The sequence below is a fragment of the Carcharodon carcharias genome, chromosome 1 (genome assembly GCF_017639515.1).
Source record: "Carcharodon carcharias isolate sCarCar2 chromosome 1, sCarCar2.pri, whole genome shotgun sequence".
In the NCBI taxonomy this organism is placed as follows: Eukaryota; Metazoa; Chordata; class Chondrichthyes; order Lamniformes; family Lamnidae; genus Carcharodon; species Carcharodon carcharias.
Window position 1 is genome coordinate 137,634,816 of NC_054467.1, and position 27,831 is coordinate 137,662,646.

Below are 27,831 nucleotides of genomic sequence, written 5' to 3' on the forward strand. Positions count from 1 at the left end.
GAATGGCAGAGCAGGCTCGAAGTGCCGAATGGCCTGTTCCTGCTCCTAGTTTCTATGGACAGAATTTAGCCCTTGGCTGGCAGCCGAACCCCGCTGCCGAAACGGGGCCTGCCGCCATTTTGAGTGGGCCGGCCAATTAAGGCTGTGCGCTTCCTGTTCCGGGGTGGAGAGAATCCCCAACTGTCAATGTGCGCGAAAGATCACACTGCTCCCTGAGGCAAAGTGCTGTCTCAGGAAGTTTAGTGAAAGGTAAGCAAAGTCAAAAAATAGAGACATTTTAAAATTATTAACATGCACCCTCATGTGACAATGTCACACGAGATGGGACATGTTGATAACAAACTCATAAAATTTATTAAATTTTTACAAAACGGTAATGAAACTTCATCCCGCCAGTGAATGAAGTTTCATTAATAATCAACAGCCTTAAGGTTGGCCGGGCAGGGCATTTAACTATCTTAATGAGCCTGTCAATGGCCTTAAGATTTAAATGGCCCGGGATGACGTCGGGGATTCCTCCCGACGTCACCCCGCATCATTTTCCCCTCGGCGAGCGGGCCCTGCCCTCAAATTGCCGAGAGGAAAATCCTGGCCTGTATTTCTAACCCATTAAGATGGGAGTGTTGATTTCCGTCATTGGAGAACATACATTTAGATATCTAAGTAAAGGAACCCATTCTTTGAAGTTAAAAGTTTCGGACGCAAAGCTGAGGACATACACGAGCGAAGAAATAGATGTGAAAGGGGTATGTCAAGTCAAGGTGCAGCATGAGGAACAGTCTGGAAAATTACCCCTATTTGTAATGTCAGGCAGGGGACCGAGTCTCCTTGGAAGGAACTGGCTGGGAGAAATAAATCTTGAGTGCCTGCTAAGTTCCCAATTTGAAACCAGAAGCATTGCTGCAAGAAAAAATGACTGCTGAAAGACTCAACATGAGAAGCCCGTAGAAGTGTTACACTGGGACAGATTTCAAGCTGAAGTCAGCATCCTTCGAAAGAAAATGGAAAATCTATTAAAGGACTTTTGTCTGCGACAAAATTCAATCAGCTTCCAATTTATGCCATGAAAAAGATATGAAGAAGAAAAGGAAAAGTTAAGCCTGTCTCTGGCAGAGTTAAGGAATGAATTAGCTGAGCAGGGACAATGATATGAGATTCTCCAGGAAACCAGTAATGAGAATAGGAAAGAATTGGCAGAGCTAAAGCAGCAGCTGCGTAAAAGCCCTGAAGTTTTAAAGCTGGAAGGCCCTGAATTCTCAGAAGAGTTGTCGGAAAACCCAACTACTGAGCTCATTGACGTTCAGCTCACACCTGAGTCTAGTCCAGCCAACAACAAAATTAAAGAGAAGACAGAGATACAGGTCAGTGCTACCAAGAAAAGGACACGTAGGAAGACAAAGAGAAATTATTGACAGCCCACGGAAAGAAGAACAAAATTTTTTTTTTCCTTTTCCTCTTTCTCCTCAAACATCATGTAGCTCATCACTGTATTTCTTTGTGCTTGTTGCCCTTTATCTGTTTCAGCTTGGAGGGGCGGGGCAGCAGGAGTGAATGTGACTGCACCCGGAAGATGGTGAAATCATCCACTGAGGAACATAATGGGCAACTGCCCTTGAAAAGGTCTCGGAAACACCAGCTGATGTTGTTGGGCTACGACACTCACCCGTCAAAGAAGGCCTCCTGAGAGACTTGACCTGTAAATAGTTATTGTGTAAATAGTTAATGTGTGTTAAGCTTGTTAGCTGTACTTTTAAGTAAAGGGGGAGGATGTGGTAAAGTGAGGTACCCTGTCCCTTTAAGAGAATGCAAGTGCACTGATTATGTGACAGCACTGACGAATCACAGTACAGCGCAAGCAACCAGGTCTAGTTCTGGAGGTTTCTGAGTGAGCACATATGATTTGGTGCTCTGCCCTATGTCTCAATAAATCATCACTGTTTATTCTTACATCAGTCTCTCCCTGTTATTGATTGCAAGCAGCAATTGAGAACATAGGAAGGTGTGCAGTTAGAGTTTTGTTGACCAATAAACTCATTTACTCGAGACATAATGGAAATGGTATTTAGTAACAAAGCATGTGCACTACTTTAGCAATCTGGAACGAGGCACATGTCCTAATAGTGGGAAACGAGTTCATAAGTTGCTGATCGAGGTAACACATTGGAACAAACAAACAAGTCACTGAGCGTGGCCAACTTATTGCTCTGTCGAGTGCTTTTAGCTTTATGTCCTATCACAAGAAAGCAATAATCAGCAAAGTAAAAGAATACTGAAATAAAATAGCAAATTTAGTGAAATACAAATTGGAGATGTGATGCTGAAACTGCATAGACATCTAGTCAAACAGTACCTTGTCCACTTCTGCTCATTAAAGCAGAGAAGAGACATTGAGGTTCTCAAAATGTGCAGAAAAGAGCCATGTTGCTGATCATTAGCATCAAAATACTGAGTTTTATGGAAGGACTGGCAAAATTTGATCTTATCAATTTTGAAGTGGCAAACAATGAGGCCTCATAGTGATAAATAACATTAAACTGTGCAGAAAAAATACATCTAGAATACTATTTGAAATTAAACCTGCAAATTGGTTATTCTAACAAAATTCTTCACACAAACAACAATTCTGTTGATCAGAAGCCAGGACTGGAGGTTGTCAGAGCCAATAAACCAAGCATCACTTTTTCCCTTTTCACTGTATTTGAACATGATGCAGAAAATTTTAAATTGAGTTCTTAGCTTCTAATAGTCACAGGTACAAGTGTATTATTTGGTTCTTTTTCCTGAAAAATCAATATATAGTAAACCGCTTTTAAAGACTCTTAATTTTCCCCAAAGGAACTTTCTGGGGTAGACCTAGTTGTGCTTTTTGTGTTATTCTCTTCAAGACTCATTGCAGCCACTTTATTGAGAATGGTGTGAATGCGTTATCTAGTTAAACGTGGAATGTGCTGTGGCTATTTGCAGAATCATCAGGGTTTGGAAATAAAATGGGAAAATAGGATGTTGTGATTATGTGGATCTTGAAATTTTGCGCATAACTGTAGAAGGTTCCAAGGGCTGGAAATACAACAGATCAATGTGTTAGAAAATTTCAAAGCTTTACTTACTTTGATGCTTTCTTGAATCATGCATCTTCTTTAGAAAACATACATCATGCATGTCTTCACTTCTCACAAACTTGTTCTTGAACTTATAGATTCGACACTGCTGCAAACTGCAACTTTGTGCACTGAAATAAAATGATCACAGTTATAAATGTACACCTGCAGCATAAATCATGAATGTAGCACTGCACGTTTTGTCTAGTTCCTTGTTTTCATGTGTCATGAGGCTTCTCAGCCTTAGCCTGGAGTCCCTTAAGATCCAACCTTGTCCCTTTTTCATTCTAACCTACATGTCTCTTGGCATGCATCAGCTTCCATTTGTTTAAAAAGGACATTCATCTTGACTTCTCTCAACTTCACAACTGCCTTGATTCTGTCAGCCTGCTTTGTCTAACATCCAGGGTTCATTTTAACCTGGAGCTGCAATGATGGAGTCTCTTGTATGAGACACTAAACCGGCATTGAAGAAGAGCAGGGAAGTTCACCTGGTATCCTGGCCAACACCACTAAAATGAGCACCAATTTCTTCCCAGAAAGGTCTGGCATGATCATACCTACAGTGCTATGTGTAATTCTGGCTGCTGTACTGCAACAAGAATATCAGGCATTGGAGTTATTACAGGAATGTGTAACCAAATGATAGTTTACAAGAACTGAACTGAGATCAAAGAGATGAGGATTTTGTTTATTTAAAGAAGGAAAGACTCAAGTAAGGTATTATAATATACAAGATTTCTAACAAAATAAATATATTTATCAATGGTAATATATTTCACATTGTCTCAAAGTCTAGAACCAAGGGAAAATGGCTCAAGCTTCGAAGAGGTAATGTACACACATGGTTTAGATTCAACTATTTTAAACCAAGTGGTGAACACACACAATGGATTACCCAAAGAGGCATAAGAAGCAGATATGTGGCAAAACCTATGAGAATTGGATAAATAATTGAGGATGAGGTGTAACATGCATGAATAATATTTTTGAATTTTGATTTCTGTGAACATCACAGCTTTAAATTAAAATGGCAGTTTCCACAATTGTGAAACTTACTTTAAACCCAAAAGTGGCAGTTTTCAATAATTTTGTGCATTAATTTTGATCCTGTTTGTTTGTACAGGTGCCACAAGCATTGAAAAGTATGACCTACGTTCTAATACATGGACTCATGTAGCAAATATGAATGGGAGGCGACTACAGTTTGGTGTGGCAGTGCTGGATGACAAACTTTATGTTGTGGGTGGTAGAGATGGACTGAAGACATTAAATACAGTAGAATGCTACAATCCAAAAAGTAAAACCTGGAGCGTAATGCCTCCTATGTCTACACATAGACATGGCCTTGGTAAGTGGCACCAGTCATAGAACATGCAAAAGGTTTCAAAAGCAATTAGAGGCTGCACAATAACTTAGCATTTTAGACTGTCATTGCTGCTCAGTTACCTGCCTTGGGCAAGGACCTTTTAACTGGCAAGAGAGAAAGTCGATGGGGAGAACCAACTCTGAAGTAAAGTACATTTCAAATTGGCTGAACAGAGTACTGTTAATGTGGCTACTATGATTAGTTTGTCCTATGATGCAAATAAAGAACAATAATGCAGAGGCAAAAATAGACATTTGAAAGAGAAAATTGTTTACCGGAAGTGCTATGTGTCAACATTAGAGTTTACATATAACAGTAGTTTGCATTGAATGGTTGCTAAATTCTATATTATAAATCACTAGGCTGTCTCATGTTCCTGAGCTTAATGTACAAACAATAATATAGTTTTAAAACATCACAGTTGCTTTTCTTGAGTTATTGTTAATATTCTATTTATTTTCGATCATGTCTCTATAAACTACTTGAACTTCCAGTGGCGCAAATGCCTGTCTTATGACTTCTGAGACCTGCTCAGCCTACAGTCAGCCAATTATAAAAGCAGGTGCAACATTGAATGTTGTTAATATTTTTAAAAAATGAATAAAGAGAATGTTTATGTAGCTCACAATATTTGTTTAAAATAATGCCCTTTTGTGACACAGTTGTTAATGCTTTACCTACTGAATATCCTATGTAGATTGCGAAACAATTAGAAAATCACTATACTATATGCTCAGTAATGGGGATTTTCTGCAAAATTCCACCACATATTTTTCCAAAATAAAATTAAGAGATGGGTTTTTTTTAAAAAGTGCAGTCTTTATGTATTTATGGTGAAATCCATCTTCAATGCAAAAGGCATAAATTTAGTAGAGTAGCCGTTGATGCAAAAACATATAAATTTAAGGTCAGGTATAATGTGTATTATTTAATTGCATTGATATTGTGCAGAAAGGGGTGTTATAAAACCATGCTTTATATAAAAAATGGCTATGTACTGGTGGAAAATCACTGACTAGGTTTGAAAAGGATTGAAGCAGTGCACTGTTAAGATTGACTGCTGACGGTCAGGTGACTTTTGAGTCTCAGAATTACCTAAACTCTCCGTAAAGTTCTTTGTTAAACAAACCTGTGTGAGATGTCTTTCCTTTAATGGACATGCTGAGACAAAACCATCTGTGGAATTCAGACCACTGTTGTTTATGAACTTATCAAAACTAAAAAAATTTCCCAGACTTAACATCTGCGAACTCAAAACTTAACAAATCGAGCTAGAGAGAAACTAGTTCTTCATAAGTAGGTGTGAATAGCCACCATCCATTTCCTGTTGTATAACAATAGCCTCTAACTTTGAATCATTTATGTGGACAGTGGAAGTATTAAGGTAGCCACCTGACTGAAACTGACTTCAGATAATAAATTTCTTATTCTAAGAACCAGGTAGAAATAAGCCAGTCTGGAAATGAACAGTACAGAAAACCCCTGTGTGGGTCTCTCCCCCTCTCTGCCAAATTTTACAAGCACAAACCCTATTTACCTTTTTTTATTGACTATCCATGAGTCACAGGCAGAGATATTGGGTCAAATCCTCTGGTGTCCAGATCATTGGAGACCGGACACATGACTGAGATGCAAGTCGGAACCCTATGGAAGTCCTGATGCACTGCATGGGAATTTCCTGGCAAGTTTGAACTTCTGATGGGTAATTCCCCTGATCCTTCAGACCCCCTACAAATGTCTCCATCTCTGACTTAGAGTCAGGCTTCAGACAGTTCCAATGTACTTATCTGAATGGTTACCCAGGAAAGGTTAGACAGATTAAAATCTAGGCCCAGATGAGGTAAGGTACTCCTTTGGACCTGGTGCTGGGACATCTTTTGGAGCGGGAAGGCACCCTTTTGGATTGTTAAAAGTAAACATGATTGTGCATAAAAAGTGCATAAACTCATTGGAACTGTCAAAGCTGTCAATGAACTGTCAAGCATACTAGGTGAGTTGGCATGGAGTGGGTAAGGGCAAAGGATGGTGGGTTGTGAACATGAGTTGGCATAAGAGCTATCTCGGGTCATGGGGATGTGGGAGACATAGGGAGCATGAGGGCCATGGGTAGGTAGAAGGGCATGACATGGCATAGCAGGTATGAGGGACTATGGGGGTGGTGGGTGAGGGGTCATGAGGTAGCATAGATTGTCATGTTTGGGACCTGGGCAATGTATGGGGAGGTGAGGGCTAGAGGGCTGTTTTTTGCTTTAATCATCATTTTTAATTTAACTCAATAAAGTGCCTAAGCTCAGAGGCAGGCCTTGCAGATGGCCATTTTTAAAGGCCAGGTTCGCAAAGCTGGGAATTCTCCTGTTTCTGCACTCCCGACCTGGGAGAAAAAAATCTGGCCCTTAGTGTAACTACACAACTGACCCCTCAATCGCGTCCCCCCTCAACCCAACTACACCCCCCCCCCCTCCTCCCCCGCCACTCCCGCCGACCTGACAACAAACCCAACCCCACCTGCCTATCCTCCCTACCCACCCGAACTGACCTGATTACCCCCCCACCAAACCCCCGAACCCCCAACTACCCTCCCGACTACCTTGCCAATCCGACCAGACTACAGTCCAGACCTGACCATCCCTCCAATCCCCTGACTATCTCCCCGACCATGCAACGACCCCCAACTACCCTCCCAACTAACCCCCCAACCTGACTATCCCCTCACTCCCCTAGCCCTACACAGCCTACCCACACCCACCGCCTCACCCACCTAGCCCCTACTGATCTCACCGACCTATCCACCTTGGTCACCTACCCCCTACCCTTTACATCCTTACCCACCTCGCCCACTTACCCGTTCACTCATCCATTCACTGACATTCAAATTGGACATTTAAACTTCCATATGGCTGCTAGTGCTGTTAAAAAGGGGTATTTCCTATCTTCTACTCTATTGCGATCCAATAGCATTCTCCGAGGGATGTGATGCTGTGCATTTCTGTCAGTCAGGATCGGCAAATCCGGGCCATTTTTAAGAAACAGATAAATCGCTGAAAGCTAGTATGCAGGTACAGCAGGTAATAAGGAAGGCAAATGGAATTTTGGCATTTATTGCTAAAGGAATAGAGTATAAAAATAGGGAAGTGTTGTTGTAACTGTACAAGGCATTGGTGAGACCGCACCTGGAGTACTGTGCACAGTTTTGGTCCCCTTACTTGAAGAAGGATGTAGTTGCACTGGAAGCGGTTCAGAGGATGTTCACTAGATTGATTCCAGAGATGCGGGGCTTGTCTTATGAGGAGAAATTGAGCAGTTTAGGCCTACACTTGCTAGAGTTTAGAAGGATGAGAGGGGTTCTAATTGAGGTATATAAGATGCTAAAGGGGACAGACAAAGTAGACGTGGAGCAGATGTTTCCCCTTGTGGGGCATTCTAGAACGAAAGGCCATAGTTTTAGGCTAAGGGGTGGTAGATTTAAATCAGAGATGAGGAGGAATTACTTTTCTCAAAGGGTCGTGAATCTGTGGAATTCACTACCTCAGAATGCAGTGGATGCCGGGACGCTGAATAAATTTAAGGAGGAGATAGGCAGATTTTTAATTAGTAACGGGTTGAAAGGTTATGGGGAGAGGGTGGGAAATTGGAGTTGAGGCCGAAATGAGATCAGTCATGATCGTATTGCATGGCGGGGCAGGCTCGAGGGGCTGAATTGCCTACTCCTGCTCCTAGTTATGTTCTGACACTTCTTTAAACCTCTTTGACATCGAAACCTGGATCTGCCTCAACCACCTGGGTCCACTCAAGTCATCAACCTACTGGAACCATATTACTTTAACCTTTATTGAACTTTAAAATTATCCCTTAATCTATCCTCCCACTTTGTAAACCTTTTTTATCTGTGTGTGTGTATTTGTGTGTGTGCGTAAAAGTTGGAGCGTTTTAATTATTTTACTTAGACCTGGTTAAGCACAATAAAAACTATCCTCTGCAAAATAAAAACTGTCTGTTTGTATCTTTTAAAGTCACAGCACGTAAAAAGTTAAACACTCACTGAATTGGCAAGGATCCTCCTCCTCCTCCCTCTGGTACCATGCCCTAAGAGGGCGTCGGTGATCATGGACCTCCATTGGATTGGTCCATGATTATACTTGCAAAGCACAGCAGTTGTTTGTCATTGCCTTCTGCAGTATGGTTGACCAGGAAACTCTCCCGCTGTTACCACCTTTGGCAAGCATACCCTTTTAAAAAAAAACAAAGAGGGGGGTCATTCCACCTCTCCTTGCCTGATCGTAACTGAGGGAATGCCAGGTTAGAGGATTAAATGCTCACATTATGCATTAGAACAAGGGCTCCTGTGTCCTTTGCAATAAAAATGCACTCTGTGGGGAAAGGCTATTTTCAAAAAAACACCACTTGCAAGATATTTTTAAAATCCATATACTGACAATATTTGGACCTTTAATTTTGTTTTGTGTCTAGGATCCAAGGTTACATCAGAGGATAAAATCAATATTAGCACAGAGGAAGTGTTTGTGCTTGCTGCTATGTAATTTGAATGCAGTTCAGAAACTCCTTAAAACCTACCTCTTTGACCAACTTTTGGTCAGCTGCCCTGATATCTCTATGTGACTCTATGGCCAGAAGTTTTCACTCGTCGGGTGGACTTGGCAGGGGCGACCAGGGACCCGACTGTTGCCCGCGATCGGCTCTGTACCGCGATTTTGTGCAGGCCCGCCCAGCGTAAAAGGCAACAGCGAAAACAGTGAGAAGGGGCAGGCGGGAGTGGGAGCTTAATGTCCACCGGGTCCAATGGCAGCCAAGCAGCCAATTCAAAAGCGGCCCAGGCAGCCTCTGGAAGGGTGCGACGGAGGGATGCGAAGTCATCATGATGGATTTGGTTGCTAGTGGACACAGCAGGCAGGAGGACTAGTCAATGGGGCAGTTGGCCCCACATTTCTGTGATGAATGCCTCACTGCCCCCAGGAGGAGGTGGCAGCATGTCGAGAAATCCTTATCCCCAGGAACGGGAGGAGGAAGGCCCCCCCCCGACCTCGCCAAAAGGGCCTGGGACGAGGTGGTATCCAGGGTCAGCAGCCTTGATGTAATGAGGCGTACATGGGTCCAGTGCTGGAAGCGCTTCAACAATCTCCTGCAATCAAGAAGGTTGAGTACCGTTTTGGATGGGTCACTTAGCACAGCAGTTAAGAGCAGCCCATTCTCGCACCCCCCCACCACCCCCCCCGGACCGCACATGGGCAAGGGGGTGAGCCTTGGCTGCTTGGAATGAGTGTTTTGCGGCTCCAGGGTCACAAATCGGCTGAGCCCTGCGAGGTGTTCCTCAGGTGGGGTTGGCCAGGTTGCAATGGCGCTGTAGGTCCAGGGTGAACTAATCAATCCTCCTCTGTCCTTTCAGGAGAAGAAATCACATAACAATGCCGAGAGGTTGCAGACTGGTGGAGTCCGCCCCACCTACTCATCTTGACCCGATATGAGCAGGAGGCCATGGAGCTGGAGAGGCGCCATGCGCCTAGGTCAACTGGCCGCAGTGAGGTTGGGGTGCCACAGGGAGGTAAAAATCCTCCAGGGGCCTTGAAAACAGCACTGCCTCCTGAATTGAAGCATCTTATTTCTGTCCAAGCAGCTCTGAAGAAAAATGAAGATGCCCTGTTCACATAAGCAAGCAGCAGCAAGTTTTAAGCTAAAGTAGAAGCTACTTGCATTCGCGAGCCAACTCGTCCTTATTACCCCGCCCGTGGATGAGGTTTTTGAAAATATGGTCTGCCCGTTTAGCCCATGCGACGGCCTGAAAATCACATGGGCCACGTAAACTCCAGGACAATTGGTGTCTCAAGAGCCTTAACTGACCAGTTAATTAATGGCGAGTGCGCCTCTTTCTTCATCACGCGCCTGCCTAGTGAAATATTGTGAAGGTGCACATTGACGTCAGCACACTCGGCCAACATCAACACGCTTCATTTCTTGGTCAGACATGTCGGGCGTACATCCGCACTCCAACCTAAAATTTCTGCCCTATGTCAAACTTTGTTTGATAATGTTCCTGTGAAATGCTTGGAATGTTTTGTACATTTATGGCACAATATAAATACAAGTTGTTATTGCAGATACTGCTAGAAGGGCATTAAGTATTACGGGGCTGAATTTTATGCCGATGCCGTGGACCCATGTGTAAGTGTCAGGTGTGAATCTTAGGCCGTTATTTGGCTTGAGCCGGGCCTTTCACCCCCATTTCAGAGGATTAAGTTTGCCTCTGAGAGTTGCTTGCTAATCACATGGCCAGTAGCTCTCTGATCCCAGCAATGCTTGCAGGAGTGATGGCCACTGGTCGGACTACAGCAGTCCCAGAGGGAAGTGTGCTGTTCTGGAGCCCAGGCTTTAAGGTAAATTTGAGGTGTTTCCGTTGTCAGGCTGGCAGGCTTCAGCAAGCGTGGTGGGGGTCCGGGGTAGATGGAGGGATGGGGAGGGGAGGTGGGGGCAGTGGAGAAGGAAAATATGGGGGTTGGGGGCATCCGATGGGCACAGGGGTCCGATAAAGGAGGCACTCCCCCTGCGGACCTGCCATCAGCCCACCCAGTGAAACCAAGCAGGCTGGACACTTGGCCCCTGGCTCCTGCCACCACTGGTAAAAGTGAATTGGCCACTTAACCTCAATTGACCCACAAGCTGGCATACCTCCTGACACCTCCCCCGCCACTGGTAAAATTGCAGTGGGGATGGGTGGGTAGGCACATGGAACAGTGCCCATGGCATAACATCTACTTTTACACTCTCCCCATCCCCCACCCGACCACCAATTACCAACCTGCCCCAGAGAGCCATAATATTCAGTCCATGGTATCTACCTTTCAAGAATTCAATGGTCATAATAAAGAATTAATGCTATTTTTAGCATTCATCCTCACTGAGAATCGGGGTAAGGGAAGCACCTTGAGCACAGGAGCTCTTAAATTAACAGACTTAGTTTTATTTTGCAATGTGCAATTACTGTACTTATTGTCAAACTTTTAAGTTTTCATTTTACAGTCTGATGAAAACATTCTGCTTGTTTATAGGTGTGGAGGTTCTGGAGGGTCCTATGTATGCTGTAGGTGGACATGACGGTTGGAGCTATCTAAATACAGTTGAACGGTGGGACCCCCAGGCTCGACAGTGGAACTTTGTTGCCAGTATGTCAGTGCCACGAAGTACAGTTGGTGTAGCAGTACTTAATGGAAAGTAAGAAGCAATTGTTGATGTATTTTATTCTTCATTATTGTGTAAGTGTAGGGAATTGCAAATATCTCGCTAAAACTAATGATCCATTTGTCAGTGTTAGTTATTTACAGAATTTTGTAAAGTACAGTTCCACAATCTGCTATATTTAAAGCAGTGTGTTCATTATTACTCTTGTACTATCATCCACTTAAATAGATGATTGAATTTTGACAATTACCTAACAAAAGCCAAGACTGCACTTTCTGTTTGTTCATTGAATTTACTTTTATGGTTTACAGTCATACTGCAGAAGGGAATGACAAACCACTGCAGTATTTTATTTTGCTATTTAACTTGCTTTGCAAAATGTATTTGCGTACATCTGGAGGTTTAGTTCTGGTTCAAAATTATTAGAAAAATCCTTATAAAAGTAACCCTCCACCCAGAACCCTGAAAAATAACCTTTGCTGCTTTCAAAGGCGGTGGCTTCACCTTCATATTCTCATCATCTATGTCAGTTCAGAAACTCGTTAGCCTGGAAATTAGGCACAAACTAGATGTAGCACATGAGCGTACACCTAAAGAAGCTGGTGGAAAGACCATGGTAACATTTTATCACCAGCCTAATTTGTTTCTTATAGGCAAACTGCAGGCGCCAAACTATCTCCGAACTTTACACCAATTAATACCATTAGAGAGCAGCCTACTCTGGGTCAGCAGGGCAGAGCTTTGCTTTCAACAGAAGGATATTTGCATCGTCCTTGTAACATGCTGTTGGCAGATCGCCACTGCCTTCAACTCTGATGCATATGCTTTATTCCCACCTAGCATTGAATAATCAGCTTGTCTCTAGATTCATTCTGTGCTTCTACAGTGGATTTGATACTTCTTTGTTCTTGGTAGCAGCTACTTCCTGTCTGTAAAAGATTATTTGGAACTGAAAACTTTCATAATTTTTGAGCCTTTAAAAAAGCTGCAACATTTTTTATCTTGAATTGATTTAATGACTGAATAGCTTTTAATTTTCAGCTGCAGGTCTGTATGCTCAAAATATCCTGCGGGACATTTTTTTTCTTGCTCTCTGCATAGGTCAAGTTAAGCATAATGATATTTCTGCCACATATCCTACATTACAACAGTGACTACACTTCATAAGTACTTCATTGGCTGTAAAGCGCTTTGTGACATACTATAGTTATAAATGCAGGCCTTTATCCTTTTTTCCTATTCTGGGCTCTCAGCATCCAACAAGGCCAGATCAACGATCAACACAGTATTGTCATGTATATTGGCCTCAAATGCAGTCCTAATGACTTTTTAACTTAGTTCACTAAATTGACCCCCATAAGTGCAGATGTAACATTAGAAATTTATGATGTTTCAGTATGATTATATGACACTTTCAGCATTTTGGGTTCCCTAAACAAACTGTGTGCAACATAGAATCAGCATGCATGTTTTATTACAGCATTAAATGTAACAACACATCTCTTGATTTTATGATCGTATTATTGGTTTTGATACAGACAATAGAATATAAAGGATAATATTGCAAAATTGCACTCCAGGTGCTTTCAGTCAACAGAAAATCACCTAGTTTTCCAGCATGTACTCCTGATACTCCTCAGGTGAGGTTCCATGCTCAGAGGTCAATTTTGTGAAGTTAATCCATAACTATCAAGCGAAAGCTTATGATGGGTTGCATTTCTGGGAACGTTACACTTCATTTTATTTTTTTTTTAGACTTTATGCTGTTGGAGGTCGAGATGGAAGTTCTTGCCTTAAGTCTGTAGAATGCTTTGATCCCCACACCAACAAATGGACCCCCTGTGCACTGATGTCTAAAAGACGGGGAGGAGTAGGAATTGCCACCTGGAATGGTTTCTTGTATGCCATTGGAGGGCATGATGCACCAGCATCTAACCTCACTTCAAGGCTCTCTGACTGTGTGGAGAGGTAAATGAATTATTTTTCAACCACAAGAAATGTGTGTCATGATCACAAGTTAAACACCATATACAGAAAATACTAAACTTTACAGTTTTGAATATTCCTACATTTAAAAAAATCAATATATGGTAGGCAGCTAATCTTGGACTCTCCAATAAGATACCATGGTTCAAAATTTAACCTGGACTGGCCCTCACACTTTTGCTTTTCCTAGAGTCGGGGTTGGGTTGACAGTAGAGGAAAGGAAACCTGCTTTGGGGATGAATGAGCTTTAAAATGACAGCAAACTGGCATAGATTGAACATTTGTGAAGATATTAGCAATCAAGTCTCCCTACCTACCAACCTCCCTGCCCCCGCCCCACCAAACAAGCACTAGGTGACTGGATCTGAAGAATAAACTTGGGGGTAGCAAGAAATATATGAAAATATAATTTGGATAAAATTATTTAAATAAAATATTAACAATTTGGTAAAAATTGCCAAAATTTGGAAATGGTTATTGATCTAAAATTCTGAATTTTGCAAAATAAAGCACCATGCAGTGACAAAATTAAACTTGAATGGGCACTGGAAAATCACTAGTGACAGAGAAGGATGAAAACTTCGAAATTAATTTTACAAATTTTGATTTGTTCCACTATATACATTTATGTTTAGCACAGCAAATCAGGTCAGCTATTACCATGGGTTAAATGCAGTGCAGAATTTTCCCATGATGATAAAAATGTTGAACCTATTTCAACCTCAATAGGGCATTTTATTGTGTCATAATGTTTTTTATTTCTTAACTGTACCTTTTGAAGTAGGCGTACTTGAAACTATCCATGTTTATACACATTTAAGTAATGAATCTGCACTACCAAAATTGATTCTTTTTAATGAATTCCACATTTTATTCCTGGATCCACACTATTCTCAGGAAATGTAACTAATTTAATCTAAATCCACTGTAGATTGTATCAATGCTGTTTCTTGGGTAACGTATCAGGATTTCTTCCCTTGACATTTATTACATCACGTTGATCTTCATATCTAGTGTGGATATATAGCTGCCTTTCATCACATTAAATCTATGAATAAACTTGTGGAAAGCTCCTAGTTTAACTACCAAGTAGAAGTAGCTGAGTGAAATTGGAGAGATAAAATTGAGATTTATTTGTACCTCCTGAAAATAAGACTGAGCTCTGTTTGTCTATAAAAATAAATAATTTGCATTGTCCGTCAACATAAATAGTATTCAAACTTACATATTCATTGCTGAATGCTTGACTGTTTCTCATAGCTATTATTAATGTTGTTATTATGTTGTAAAAAATAAAAGCACAAACATTTTCTGTGAATATGAGCATTAAGTTTTTAATATATAAGTTAATTACATACATGTTTTTGGGAGGAAAGTAGGGTTTTTAAAGTTGTAATTTATAATCAAGTCTAGGAGAAAGCATCCATGCTTTAATTATTTATATGTTTCAAAAGTGCTGCCACAGACTGATTCCTTTACCTGCCATGTGTTATGAGGAAGATATTAATAGAAATGAATTTACATATATGTGCATAGGGAGTTAACAGCAGGTTGTAACAGCAGCCTACAACACTGGAGATGGTTTTGCAGAGATTGTGCAATTCAATGCCTGAATGCGCTTTTCACTATTTAGTAAATGTTGATAATTACTTTTCTACCAGAAATAATTTCTCAGATATAAAACTAAAATTGTGAAGATTTTACTCCTGATGCACAGTCTTGCTGAAAAAGAACATGGATTAGAGAATCAGGTGCAAAGGTTAGCATGCCTGATTTGAATATAATCTGAAAATAATGATCCAGTCTAGTAGTAACGTAGCATGGGCCTAGGAGTCAGAAAGTCACATGTGTTCTGTCAGGTAAGTCAGTTGACCGCATTTATAACTTGGATATATATTGAGAAAGGAAACATTTGTATAGCTATAGGGTAAGTATAGTGGAGTGGGACTAATTGGATAGCTCTCTCACAGATGTCAAGGCACGATGGGCTGAATGACCTTCTGTGGTATAAGATTTTATGATATAATAAAAAATTGCATCCACAGTTGGCAAGCAGACACATTGTACCTCATTAAAAAAATTGGGCATTCCATGCTGAGGAAAGGAAGAACTGACTTTGCTCTTATTTTCATTCTAATGATGTACTTCACCTTGATTGTTTCCTCTCCACAGTCCAAACCAATGAAGGAATTTTAGTTTTGATGGAAATGCTTACTTGAGTGGTCTGTTGCAGCCATTGTTTTCCAGTTATGCAGAAGTGGTGCAATAGGATACATTCAGTTTACATTAATGTATCAACCTTCTCGTTATTTGGTAACAACTAAAGATTCTGACATATTAGCCAATTTTCACCTGCCGGCAGGAAATTGCTTGTTTCTGTACCTTGCAGAAATTGCTCGCTCACACAACTATGAATATGTTATCAGTGATTAAAAAATAAAATCATTGATCGAATAGAGAAAAATGCCATTTGCTCATGAGTACCTTTTAAGTCACAGAAAATGGTAGACACCTTTTCCAAATATCCAAGTTTAGATAAAAATTGGAACATTCATGTTTCTGTGGTAATTTTTCTAATTAGCTAAATTCCAAAGCAATTCAGTTTGTTTTCTTAAACCCGTGTAACCCTGTCACTGGATGGCTGATTTTAACATCGGAGTGTGGGGCAGGAGAGGTCAAGGCTCCAGGACCAAAGCATATTAACTCTCTGGATCCAATTTCTGTGCCCTGATCAGAGAAATAAATTTGTATATCGAGTTAACACTTGTGGAATTCATATGAGTATAATTTGGAAATGTGAATATACTATTGTGCCTGCAGCATTGTTCTAAAAATGTTAAATATTTGGACATGATCAGAAAAACATGGCTATGCTTGCTTGCAGATATGATCCTAAAACTGATACTTGGACGTCAGTAGCACCAATGAATATCAGCAAAGATGCAGTTGGTGTTTGCTTACTTGGTGATCGGCTGTATGCTGTTGGAGGATATGATGGACAGTCGTATCTAAATTCTGTGGAGGCCTATGATCCACAAACTAATGAGTGGACACAGGTATGAGTAACTACGTAGCAATTTATTCCATTTTTTAACTTTGAAACATCTTGTTCTCCTCTCTACATAATGCTAAGTTTCTATTTATAAAAAAATATAAAATCCTTAACAAAATATCTTATTGTTTGTATTTGCATTTATTAAGCACAAATGTTACTTTTTATATTGTAGATAAATATGAATATAGCCTGTTGAAAAAAAACTATTCCAACCCCTTCACTTACCATAAAACATAACCAGAAAAGCGTTTTCAAGGAGTTGTCTCAATGTAATGTCAGCTCAGCTCAGAAATCTGAAGCATGGGTTACCTACCCAGTTCTGGGGTAATGGTGGCTGGAGAGGAACTTGGGAAGGGAGGGGGTAAGTCCAGTTGTCACGGTCCATGCTGGAACAAACAACATAGGAAGGAACAGGGAAGAAGCCCTGCTGAAAGAGTATCAGGAATTGGGCTCTAAATCAAATAAGTAGGACCTCAAGGATAATAATCTCTAAATCATTACCTGAGCCATATATGCAAATTGCCAAGGAGCAGGAGAATTAACACATGGCTGAAGGGCTGATTTGGGAAATGGGTTCCTTTTCATTGTGCACTGGTACCAGTTCTGGGACAGGAAGGAGCTGTACCAATGGAATGGGCTCCATCTGAACACTTGATGCACATATTTGCTTGTATCTGGCTGGAATAGTCTTGCAATCTTAAATTTTGTGCCATTTCTTGGTCAGAGATGCACTTTCTTATTTCACAGGGATATCCTCCTACTTGTACTAGAAAATGAACCCCTACACCTACAAAGACTACTGCAAGAATGAGAACTAAGCTAAGAATTAAGGATCTTAATATAAAAAACTCCTTTCTTGTATATCCTTAATTTCCAAAAAATCTCCTTAGTTCTAGTGACCAATCTAAGTGATGTGTGTTAGAAAACCTTTTCAGTGTTGATCCCACATACAGTCCAATCAGTGACCAGTACACATGTGCCAGATCATTTGTATGCTCCCTAGTGCCTCTGGTCTTTTTTTTATTCATTCACGGGATGTGGGCTTCATTGGCTGGGCCAGCATTTATTGCCCACCCTAGTTGCCCTTGCGAAGTTGATCGTGAGCTGCTTTCCTGAACCGCTGCAGTCCATGTGGTGTAGGTACACCCATAGTGCTGTTAGGAAGGGAGGTCCAGGATTTTGACCCAGCGCCAGTGAAGGATCGGGGATATATTTCCAAGTCAAGATGGTGAGTGACTTGGAGGGAAACTTCCAGGTAGTGGTGTTCCCATCTATCTGCTGCCCTTGTCCTTCTGATGATAGTGGTAGTGGTCATGGGTTCGGAAAGTGCTGTCTGAGGAGCCTTGGTGAATTCCTTCAGTGCATCTTGTAGGTGGTACACACTGCTGCTACTGTGGGTCAGTGTTGGAGGGAGTGAATGTTGTGGATGTGGTGCCAATCAAGCGGACTGCTTTGTCCTGGACAGTGTCCAGCTTCTTTAGTGTTGTGGGAGCTGCACTCATCCAGGCAAGTGGGGAGTATTCCATCACATTCCTGACTTGTGCCTTGTAGGTGGTGGACAGCCTTTGGGGAGTCAGGAGGTGAGTTACTCGTCGCACAATTCCTGGCCTCTGACCTGTTCTTGTAGCCACAGTATTCATATGGCTAGACCAGTTCAGGTTCTGGCCAATGGTAACCCCCACAATGTTGATATGGGGGATTCAGTGATGGTAATGCCATTGAACATCAAGGGGCGATAGTTGGATTCTCTCTTGTTGGAGATGATCATCTAACACTTGTAAGATGCGCATGTTACTTGCCACTTGTCAGCCCAAGTCTGGATATTGTCAAGGTCTTGCTGCATTTGGACATGGATTGCTTCAGTATCTGAGGAGTCACAAATGGTGCTGAACGTTGTGCAATCATCAGCGAACATCCCCACTTCTGATCTTATGATGGAAGGAAGGTCAGCTGAAGACGGTTGGGCCGAGGACACTACCCTGAGGAACTCCTGCAGTGATGTCCTGAAGCTGAGATGACTGACCTCCAACAACCAAAACCATCTTCCTTCATGCTAGGTATGACTCCAACCAGCGGAGAGTTTTCCCCCTGATTCCCATTGACTTCAGTTTTGCTAGGGCTCCTTGATGTCACACTCAGTCAAATGCTGTCTTGATGTCAAGGGCGGTCACTCTCGCCTCACCTCGGGAGTTCAGCTCTTTTGTCCGTGTTTGAACCAAGGCAGTAATGAGGTCAGGAGCTGAGTGGTCCTGGCAGAACCCAAACTGGGCATCAGTGAGCAGATTATTGCTAAGCAAGTGCCGCTTGATAGCACTGTTGATGACTCCTTCCATTTCTTTACTGATGATTGAGAGTAGACTGATGGGGCAGTAATTGGCCGGGTTAGATTTGTCCTGCTTTTTGTGTACAAGACATACCTGGGCAATTTCCCACATAGCCGGGTAGATGCCAGTGTTGTAGTTGTGCTGGAACAGCTTGGCTAGGGGTGTGGCAAGTTCTGAGCACAAGTCTTCAGTACTATTGCCGGAATGTTGTCAGGGCCCATAGCCTTTGCAGTATCCAGTGCCTTCAGCCTTTTCTTGATATCACGTGGAGTGAATCGAATCGGCTGAAGACTGGCATCTGTGATGCTGGGGGCCTCCGGAGGAGGCCAAGATGGATCATCCACTCGGCACTTCCGGCTGAAGATTGTTGCAAATGCTTCAGGATTATCTTTTGCACTGCTGTGCAGGGCTCTTCCATCATTTGTGGAGCCTCCTCCTCCAGTGAGTTGTTTAATTGTCCACCACAGAATCACACAGTGCAGAAGAGGCCCTTCGGCCCATCAAGTCTGCACCGACACATGAGAAACACCTGACCTACCTACTTAATCCAGCATTTGGCCCATAGCTTGAATGTTATGATGTGCCAAGTGCTCATCCAGGTACTGTTTAAAGGATGTGAGGCAACTCGCCTCCACCACCCTCCCAGGCAGCACATTCCAGAACGTCACCACCCTCTGGGTAAAAAAGTTTTTCCTAACATCCCCTCCAAACCTCTTGCCCCTCACCTTGAACTTATGTCCCCTTGTGACAGACCCTTCAACTAAGGGGAATAGCTGCACCCTATCGCCATCCATGCCCCTCATAATCTTGTACACCTTGATCAGGTTGCCCCTCAGGCTTCTCTGCTCCAACAAAAACAACCCAAGTCTATTCAACCTCTCTTCATAACTTAAATGTTGCATCCCAGGCAACATCCTGGTGAATCTCCTCTACACCCCCTCCAGTGGAATCACATCCTTCTTATAATGTGGCGATCAGAACTGCATACGGTACTCAGCTGTGGCCTCACCACGGTTCTACACAACTCCAACATGACGTCTCTACTTTTGTAATCTGTGCCTGGATTGATAAAGGCAAGTGTCCCATATGCCTTTTTCACCACCCCATTAACATGCCACTCCGCCTTCAGAGATCTATGGACACACACACCAAGGTCCCTTTGTTCATCAGAGCTTCCTAGTGTCATGCCATTCATTAAATACTTCCTTGTCAAATTACTCCTTCCAAAGTGTATCACCTCACACTTTTCAGGGTTAAATTCCATCTGCCACTTATCTGTCCATTTGACCATCCCATCTATATCTTCCTGTAGCCCAAGACCCTCAATCTCACTGTTAACCACCCAGCCAATCTTTGTGTCATCCGGAAACTTACTAATCCTACCCCCCATATAATCATCTATGTCATTTATATAAATGACAAATAATAGGGGACCCAGCACAGATCCCTGTGGTACGCCATTGGACACTGGCTTCCAGTCACTAAAGCATCCTTCTGTCATCACTCTCTGCCTCCTACAACTAAGCCAATTTTGAATCCACCTTATCAAATTACCCTGTATCCCATGTGCATTTGCCTTCTTTATAAATCTCCCACGTGGGACCTTGTCAGAGGCTTTGCTGAAATCCATATAAACTACATCAACTACACTATCCTCATCAACACACCCAGTCACCGCCTCAAAAAAATTGATCAATCAATCAAATCAATCAATCACAACTGGATGTGGCAGGACTGCAGAGCTTAGATCTGATCCGTTGGTTGTGGGATCGCTTAGCTCTGTCTATCACTTTCTGCTTATGCAGTCTGGCACTAAAGTAGTCCTGTTTTATAGCTTCACCAGGTTGACACCTCATTTTTAGGTATGCCTGGTGTTGCTCCTGGCATGCTCTCTTGCACTCTTCATTGAACCAGGGTTGATCACTTGGCTTGATGGTAATGATAGAGTGAGGAATATGCCAGGCCATGAGCCTACAGATTAGAGTACAATTCTGCTGCTGCTAATGGCCCACACCCCCTGATGGGTGCCCAGTCTTGAGTTGTTAGAAATCTATGCCATTTAGCACAGTGGTAGTGCCACACAACACGGTGCATGGTATCCTCAATGTTAAGGTGGGACTTTGTCTCCACAACGACTGTGCAATGGTCACTCGTACCAATACTGTCATGGACAGATACACCAGCAGCAGGCAGGTTGGTGAGGGTGAGGTCAAGTATGTTTCTCTCTCGTGTTGGTTCCCTCACCACCTGCCGCAGACCCAGTCTAGCAGCTATGTCCTTCAGGACTCGGCCAGCTCGGTCAGTAGTGGTGCTACCGAGCCACTCTCGGTGATGGACATTGAAGCCCCCCACCCAGAGTACATTCTGCACCCTCAGTGCTTCCTCCAAGTGCTGTTCAACATGGAGGAGCACTGATTCATCAGCTGAGAAAGGGCATACATGGCAATCAGCAGGGGGTTTCCTTGCCCATGTTTGACCTGATGCCATGAGACTTCATGGGGTCTGGAGTCGATGTTAAGGACTCCCAGGGCAACTCCCTCCCGACAGTATACCACTGTGCCGCCACCTCTGCTGGGCCTGTCCTGCCAGTGGGAGAGGACATACCCAGGGATGGTGATGGTGGCGTCTGGGACATTATCTGTAAAGTATGATTCCGTGAGGATGACTATGTCAGGCTGTTGCTTGACAAGTCTGTGAGACAGCTCTTCCAATTTTGGCACTAGCCCCCAGATAAGTAAGGAGGACTTTGCAGGGTCAACAGGGCTGCGATTGCCATTGTCATTTCCGGTGCTTGCAACGTTTCTTGCACAGGTTCAGATAAGAGTATAAGAAATAGGAGCAGAAGTAGGTCATTTGGCCCTTGGAATCTGCTCCACCATTCAACGAGATCATGGCTTATCTTCAACTTCAGATGCACTTTCTTGCACTATTCACATATCCGTTAATTCCCTGAATACGCTTGCCTGGAAGCCCTTTTACTACAAGGTCATGAATTAACCCTTTTTCCTGGTACAATACTAGCTCCAAAAGAGTCTGTTCCCTAGTATACTGATCTAGAAAACTATCTAGTATACCTTCCATGAACTCGTCCTCCACACTATTGCTGCAAATTTGGCTTGCCCAGTCTACATTGTTGCGATCCCCGTAGAGACCAAGAACTTTTAAAAAGAGATGAATTTTCCAATGGCCGATGAAAAGAACTGAAGAACAAGATTTTACTTCTTATGACTTTCACTGTAAGTAATGAACTGAAATCAACATAAACCAAACATTAATTAACAGGAAATTAATATATCAAAGGAAAGGTACTTTCAAACCAACTAACGCAACTGAAATATGCCTTACAAAACTCTTTTACTGTGTGGCACGCTTCTGGAATACATTTAGTGTTAAAAGAACAGCCCCAAAGTCACTCTGCTTCTCCCTCCCCTGCCAGGTGCAAACTCCAGTGTCCTTTGAGGACACCTAGGGTGTTTCTCCTACATTACTGTTTTGTTTTGTCATGATGTTTATATTGTAAATGTCCAAAAGTAATGCTGTTGTAAAGAATTAGTAAAAAAAACTAATTTAAGATGATGAGAGTGAGTGAGAATTACACTTAAGTAAACAATTTTTTTTATTATTTTAGTTTATTTGCTGCACATCCAATTCTGTTTTCAGCAAGTTAAATATATTTCTGTGTTTTTTTTAAACAGGTTGCACCATTGTGCCTTGGAAGAGCTGGAGCATGTGTGATCACTGTTAAACTTTGATTTTTTTTTATATAAATTTTGTATTATAACCATTCCACAAGTTCATTGAGAAATAAACTTGTGACGGACATCCCCTCAACTTCACTGAAAAGTGAAACGAAACTAAAATGTTAACTATCCCAAAATTATTGGGACCCTAAATATCTATTATTAGACATTTCTTTTGATCCTTGGAGTAGAAAATCCCAAGTTGTAATTGGCATGCATATTTTGAAACACCAAGGGCTGAATTTTACTGGCCAGCTGCAGACGGGAAAACATGAAGGTGGACCTGTGAATTAGGGTGCCATCGACATCGTGCCTGCTACCTGTCTGACCCCCCAACCCCCCATCATGATTTTACTGGAGGTGGGCTGCCCATGACCCAATTGAGGCTCTTAAGTGAGCAATTAATGCCCAATGAAGGGCCTCAAGCTGCAACTGCTCTGATTTAATTGGTGGTGGAAGAGACATGCACCCAATATCTAGCCCAGCAGATTTGGCCCTGCGCACCGCTGATCAGTGGAAGGGGAGGTGCCTCCTTCCCGGACCCTCTGTGGCAATCAGACGCTCCCCCTGCATAGTTTTGTCTCACCTATCCACCCTTCTGTACTGTCCAACATGCTCCTCCATCCTCCTTGCCAGGGCCTGCCAGCCCAGCCCTGGCGAGATCCTGAACTTGCCTGGGTTTGGAGGCATCCATGGTTCCACTTCCACCAAGGTCTCCTGCAATACTGGCAGTAGCCACCAATCCTGGTTTGGCACAGGGCTGCTGGTTTCCAATTGGCTGGCACGCTATGAGGCGGGACTTCCTCCTGGAAATAGACAGAAGTCCCGCCTCATACTATTGAAGTGCCATCGCCTGAAAACTTAAAGCAGGGTGAGCCAGCCAAATGGAGGCGGGTTCGCCCCCAAAATTTACACTGGCGTACGGGAGTCCCTGCTCAGCGTATAATCCCAGTCCCCAAAACTGGGGCTCACAAACTATACGTGAAGTCAGAGACTTTTATACCTTGACAGTTCTTCTATTGCCTTCTTAAAATGGAACCAAAATATTGTGGACTCAAACTTTATTTTGAAATACCTGCCATTTCCCTATTAGTGTTGTGTTCTGATTTCTGTATGTTAAAGATCCACCGTTCAAAATACTTGTTAAGGAGAAATTAATTTGTGTAGAAGAACTAGGGATCCTGAAGGACTGCTGTAATTTTCACAATGTTTTAGCTTTTAACCTATATGATTTTAATCTACTTTCCCACCCTCAAACCCCTGATGCCTTGACATCGACTCTATTTCTACTTGTAGGTTCTGTTCTCTGATTACTTTTCAATAACAGTGCACCCACCATACAAGCTCTAGAATCTTCATATTTTTTTCTGAAAAATGTGGGTTTCATCTCCATTTGCCTGAATAGACCATGTTATGCAACCGTGGCTGGAAACAGCACATGTATAAGCCTAATAATATGTGGACTAACTGCACATTATAGGAATAATTTTCCACTTTTGCATTTCCAGTGGAGAGCAACAAATATCAAGAGTTTTGATTTTAACAGTAGGTGCAAAATGTTGCAGCTATTGTGCAGCCAGTCTCCTATCTATCCATTCATTTTACTGGACTGAAGATGGGCAGGCTGTGTGAGCTATTCTAACGTGCACTATTGTGTGCCAGAAGAACAGAAGTGGAAAATTACCCCTTATATGTTGTGTCTAATTGCACCTTTGTCTTAATGGAAACTAAATATTGTTATAGTTTCCTTTGACCATATTCTAAACATGTTTTCTCTTTGTTTTTAATCCAAACTGCCTTCATTAAAAGTAATGTAAATGCAGGAGAGTTTAATATATAGAAGACATTGTATTTTTTTTTTGTTTGTACAACCTGTGTGCTTTTTGCTATTAATTTGTAGCTTGTAACATTCCAGGTTTTCAGCTCTTTCAAGCTACAAAATGTCTTCAGTTGCACATTTTATGTTCTAAGACAAGTTATTAACTGACCAAATACAGATTGTGCTCTTCACATTGTGATTGTTTCAACTCCAGAAGATCTCGGAAAAATTCCATGTTATAAAAACCATGAGGTGTAATTCATGCCTTAATATGAATCTGCAGTTTTCTTTTGTCTTCATCATTTGGTTTTGTTTTTTGTTCTTGTTGTAAGAGTCTATTTGCTATCATGTATTAACAAATTTTGTTAGCACAGACTTGTGGACCAGCATGCTCATTCCTATCAAAGGACCATTGATTTTATTTACCACTAAAATGTAGTTGAATAGTTAATAATTCTTCGATAGTTGTTGGTTTGATTTGGATATTGCTTTTTGTTAAATCTATCTAACCGAAATGGGTGAAATAGCAAATTGAGCATTCCCGATTTCCACGACTCCCCTTAATTCATTGGATTTTAATGACTCCCAGCAGGTACAAATTAAAAGCAATGTGCCATAATTCCTACCATAATGTCTTGACTACCAATTATTTTACTCGCACAGATTTGGCTTTGTCTCAGTTTGATTTTAAGTCATTTGATCATATTACATTTGAAACTGTTTTATTGTGAATATCCACTTTGGTAGAGCTGCCTGCTTTAAGAAAGTCTGTACAGACTACTTCTTGTGCCTTGATCAGAACTGATCACTTTGTTCATACTGATTTTCTTTAAACTCTACTTTATTGGTTTACCTGTTATATATGACACTTACTACTTATCATTTACAGTGAACACTGAATTTTTAGATATTGATAATATTGGTTTAATTGTTAAGGACCTTTATACTGATGTGTGTAATGAATAGTGCAGTGATTTAAGTACTCTCCACTTGCATTTATGATAAGGGTTAATTCATCTAATTCATAATTTACAGTAATTGGTTCACTGCTTGTTTTTAATTTCAGTGTGGATGCCCATTTAACTCCTAGGATCATTGTTTGAACAATTGATTTAAGATTAACCTGAAAATTGTGAACCATTTTGCATGTTCTAAAAAAAAACCTAGCTTCTTCCAGCCCTGCACAAATTACTGTTTTCTCTTTAAATCATTTTGCTCCCTAAACAATACAGATACTCTAGGTGACAAGGAAGCATCATGTTGTCATGGATAATAGCTTTTCTTTGAAATTCTGCACTTTTTAATAGTCATAAGCCCCAATTATATTTATCTGCTAGTAATCCTGAAAATTTCTCATATTTTCTTCCACCTAATTTTTACTCAGCCAATTTATTTTATATTTGAACCATGTTTCAGTAAGTGAGCATCTGCCTTGTTCTAATAATTGACCTGACAATTAGGAAGAATATTTTGAAATCTAGAGAATTAACAGTTCAAATGTTAACACAGAAGATCACTGTAGGAAAGCGATGGATGATGGAAAACAAAGCATCAAAGGTTGGCCACCAACCAGTAGGAATCCTAGAGTTTTATAATGGTTATTGCTGTCGTCTGTCAGAGATCAATGGTGTTTTAGAACTTATTTTACATTTATAGGCTCATGTATACACATTGTTGGCTTCCTAAAATGAACCCAAACAAAGATTAGGTAAAGGGAAGTACGTCTCTAAAGACGATTATAGAGAATGAGAATAACTACGATAAGAAAGATAACTTCTTCTGGAAGAGGAGTTAGTTTGAGGGGATAAACAGGCACGGAGAAGGCATGTCAGGAAGTATCAACTTGGTTTTTGTATCTAAGGTCAGAAGATAGTGGGCTGAAATTCCATTCGTGCACACAGAATCTCGGCTAATGCTTTAGTACACTACTGAGGGTGGTTCGATTTTCAAGGTGCTGTGCTTTGCATAACACATTAAGCCAAGGTCCTGCCTGCCTGTCCCAATAGTGCAAGTTGCCCATAGCAATTTTGTAAGGTGAACAGAGTTCTCCCAGTAATCAGATAAACATTCCACTCACAACCAATATTACCAAAAAACAGATTAATTGGCAATTAATCTCATTGTTGTTTGTGGGACCTTGCTGTATGCAAAATGTTTGGCCATGTATCAACAGTCACTATACTTCAAAATAACTTACGATCTGTGACAGTGACATTTGGGGTTGTAAACCATAACACATGCACCCTCGCTGTAAAGTTAATGTTTTATCTAAGTTAAATTTTTATCCTTCATCTTTAATTCCTTTGTTGATATATACAGTTCCTTCAGCTTGTTGATTAAAAATTGTGTGCAAGCTTTTGATTATGGTCAATCAATCTGTTTCAAAGCATAGAAAAACACACTGCAGTTTGATATCCTACTGAATACAGCATCTGTCACACCAAATTATGGTGTGGTTATAGTATCAGATTGGTTGATGCCTGGGTAACTATTTTGTGAATCTCAGATCCCTAATAGTTTTGATGAGAAAGTATATAATGTATAAAATGATTGTATAATGGTGTATGGTAGCATGTATTGCTGGACAGTAATATTCATGTTTAAAGTGTACTAAATGTAACAAACTTTTTAATTATATTAATGTCTAATCTATTGTTAGGCTGATACTTGTTGCCATGGTATTATGATTTATGCACAATTCCAAGAAGCTCTTTTGTATAAGTGCAGTTATTTATCTTACCTCTTTAGTTGACCACTTCACAGCAATCACTCCACAGCCACAGCAAGATAATTAAAGATAATTGTCACCTGAAAGTATGTTGTACTGCACTATTTTAAAACCTGTTTCACCTTGAAAGATTTCTGCTTAACTGAAAGTAGCCTGTAGAACGTTTGCAACCTCGGCGTGCAATTTGATCCTGAGCTGAGCTTCTAACCCCATGTCATCTCTGTTACCAAGACTACCTACATCTATCTCCATAATATCACCCATCTCAAGCCAGATTGAGTCTATCAGCTGTTACAACCCTCATTCGTGCCTTTGCTTCCTCAAGACCGGATCACTCATGTTCTCTAATAATATAAAAGCAAAATAAAGTGGATGCTGGAAATCTGAAATAATTAACAAAATGTTGGAAATACACAGCAGGTCTGAGGAGAGAGAAACAGAGTTAACATTTCAAGTCAAAGGAAAACAAAGTTGAGGGATGCTTTGCTGCAATTTGAGGCCAGGATGAAGGTGTTTGAGTCTTC

The 27,831-nt window shown here is 41.5% G+C and overlaps 1 protein-coding gene across 8 annotated transcripts in view; it reads left to right on the forward strand.

Moving 5' to 3' along the window:
* The window catches only part of LOC121276574 (kelch-like protein 5), a 187,960-nt gene extending 160,567 nt beyond the window's left edge, over nucleotides 1-27,393 (forward strand). For all 8 annotated transcript variants that reach the window (XM_041185155.1, XM_041185165.1, XM_041185173.1 and 5 more), the window contains 5 exons: nucleotides 4,225-4,449; nucleotides 11,526-11,688; nucleotides 13,411-13,623; nucleotides 16,526-16,697; nucleotides 22,716-27,393. In XM_041185155.1, coding sequence (XP_041041089.1) covers nucleotides 4,225-4,449; nucleotides 11,526-11,688; nucleotides 13,411-13,623; nucleotides 16,526-16,697; nucleotides 22,716-22,772 — 830 coding nt within the window. In that variant the 3' untranslated portion in view covers nucleotides 22,773-27,393. The remainder of the gene's footprint in view (nucleotides 1-4,224; nucleotides 4,450-11,525; nucleotides 11,689-13,410; nucleotides 13,624-16,525; nucleotides 16,698-22,715) is intronic.
* Nucleotides 27,394-27,831: the final 438 nt, after the last annotated feature.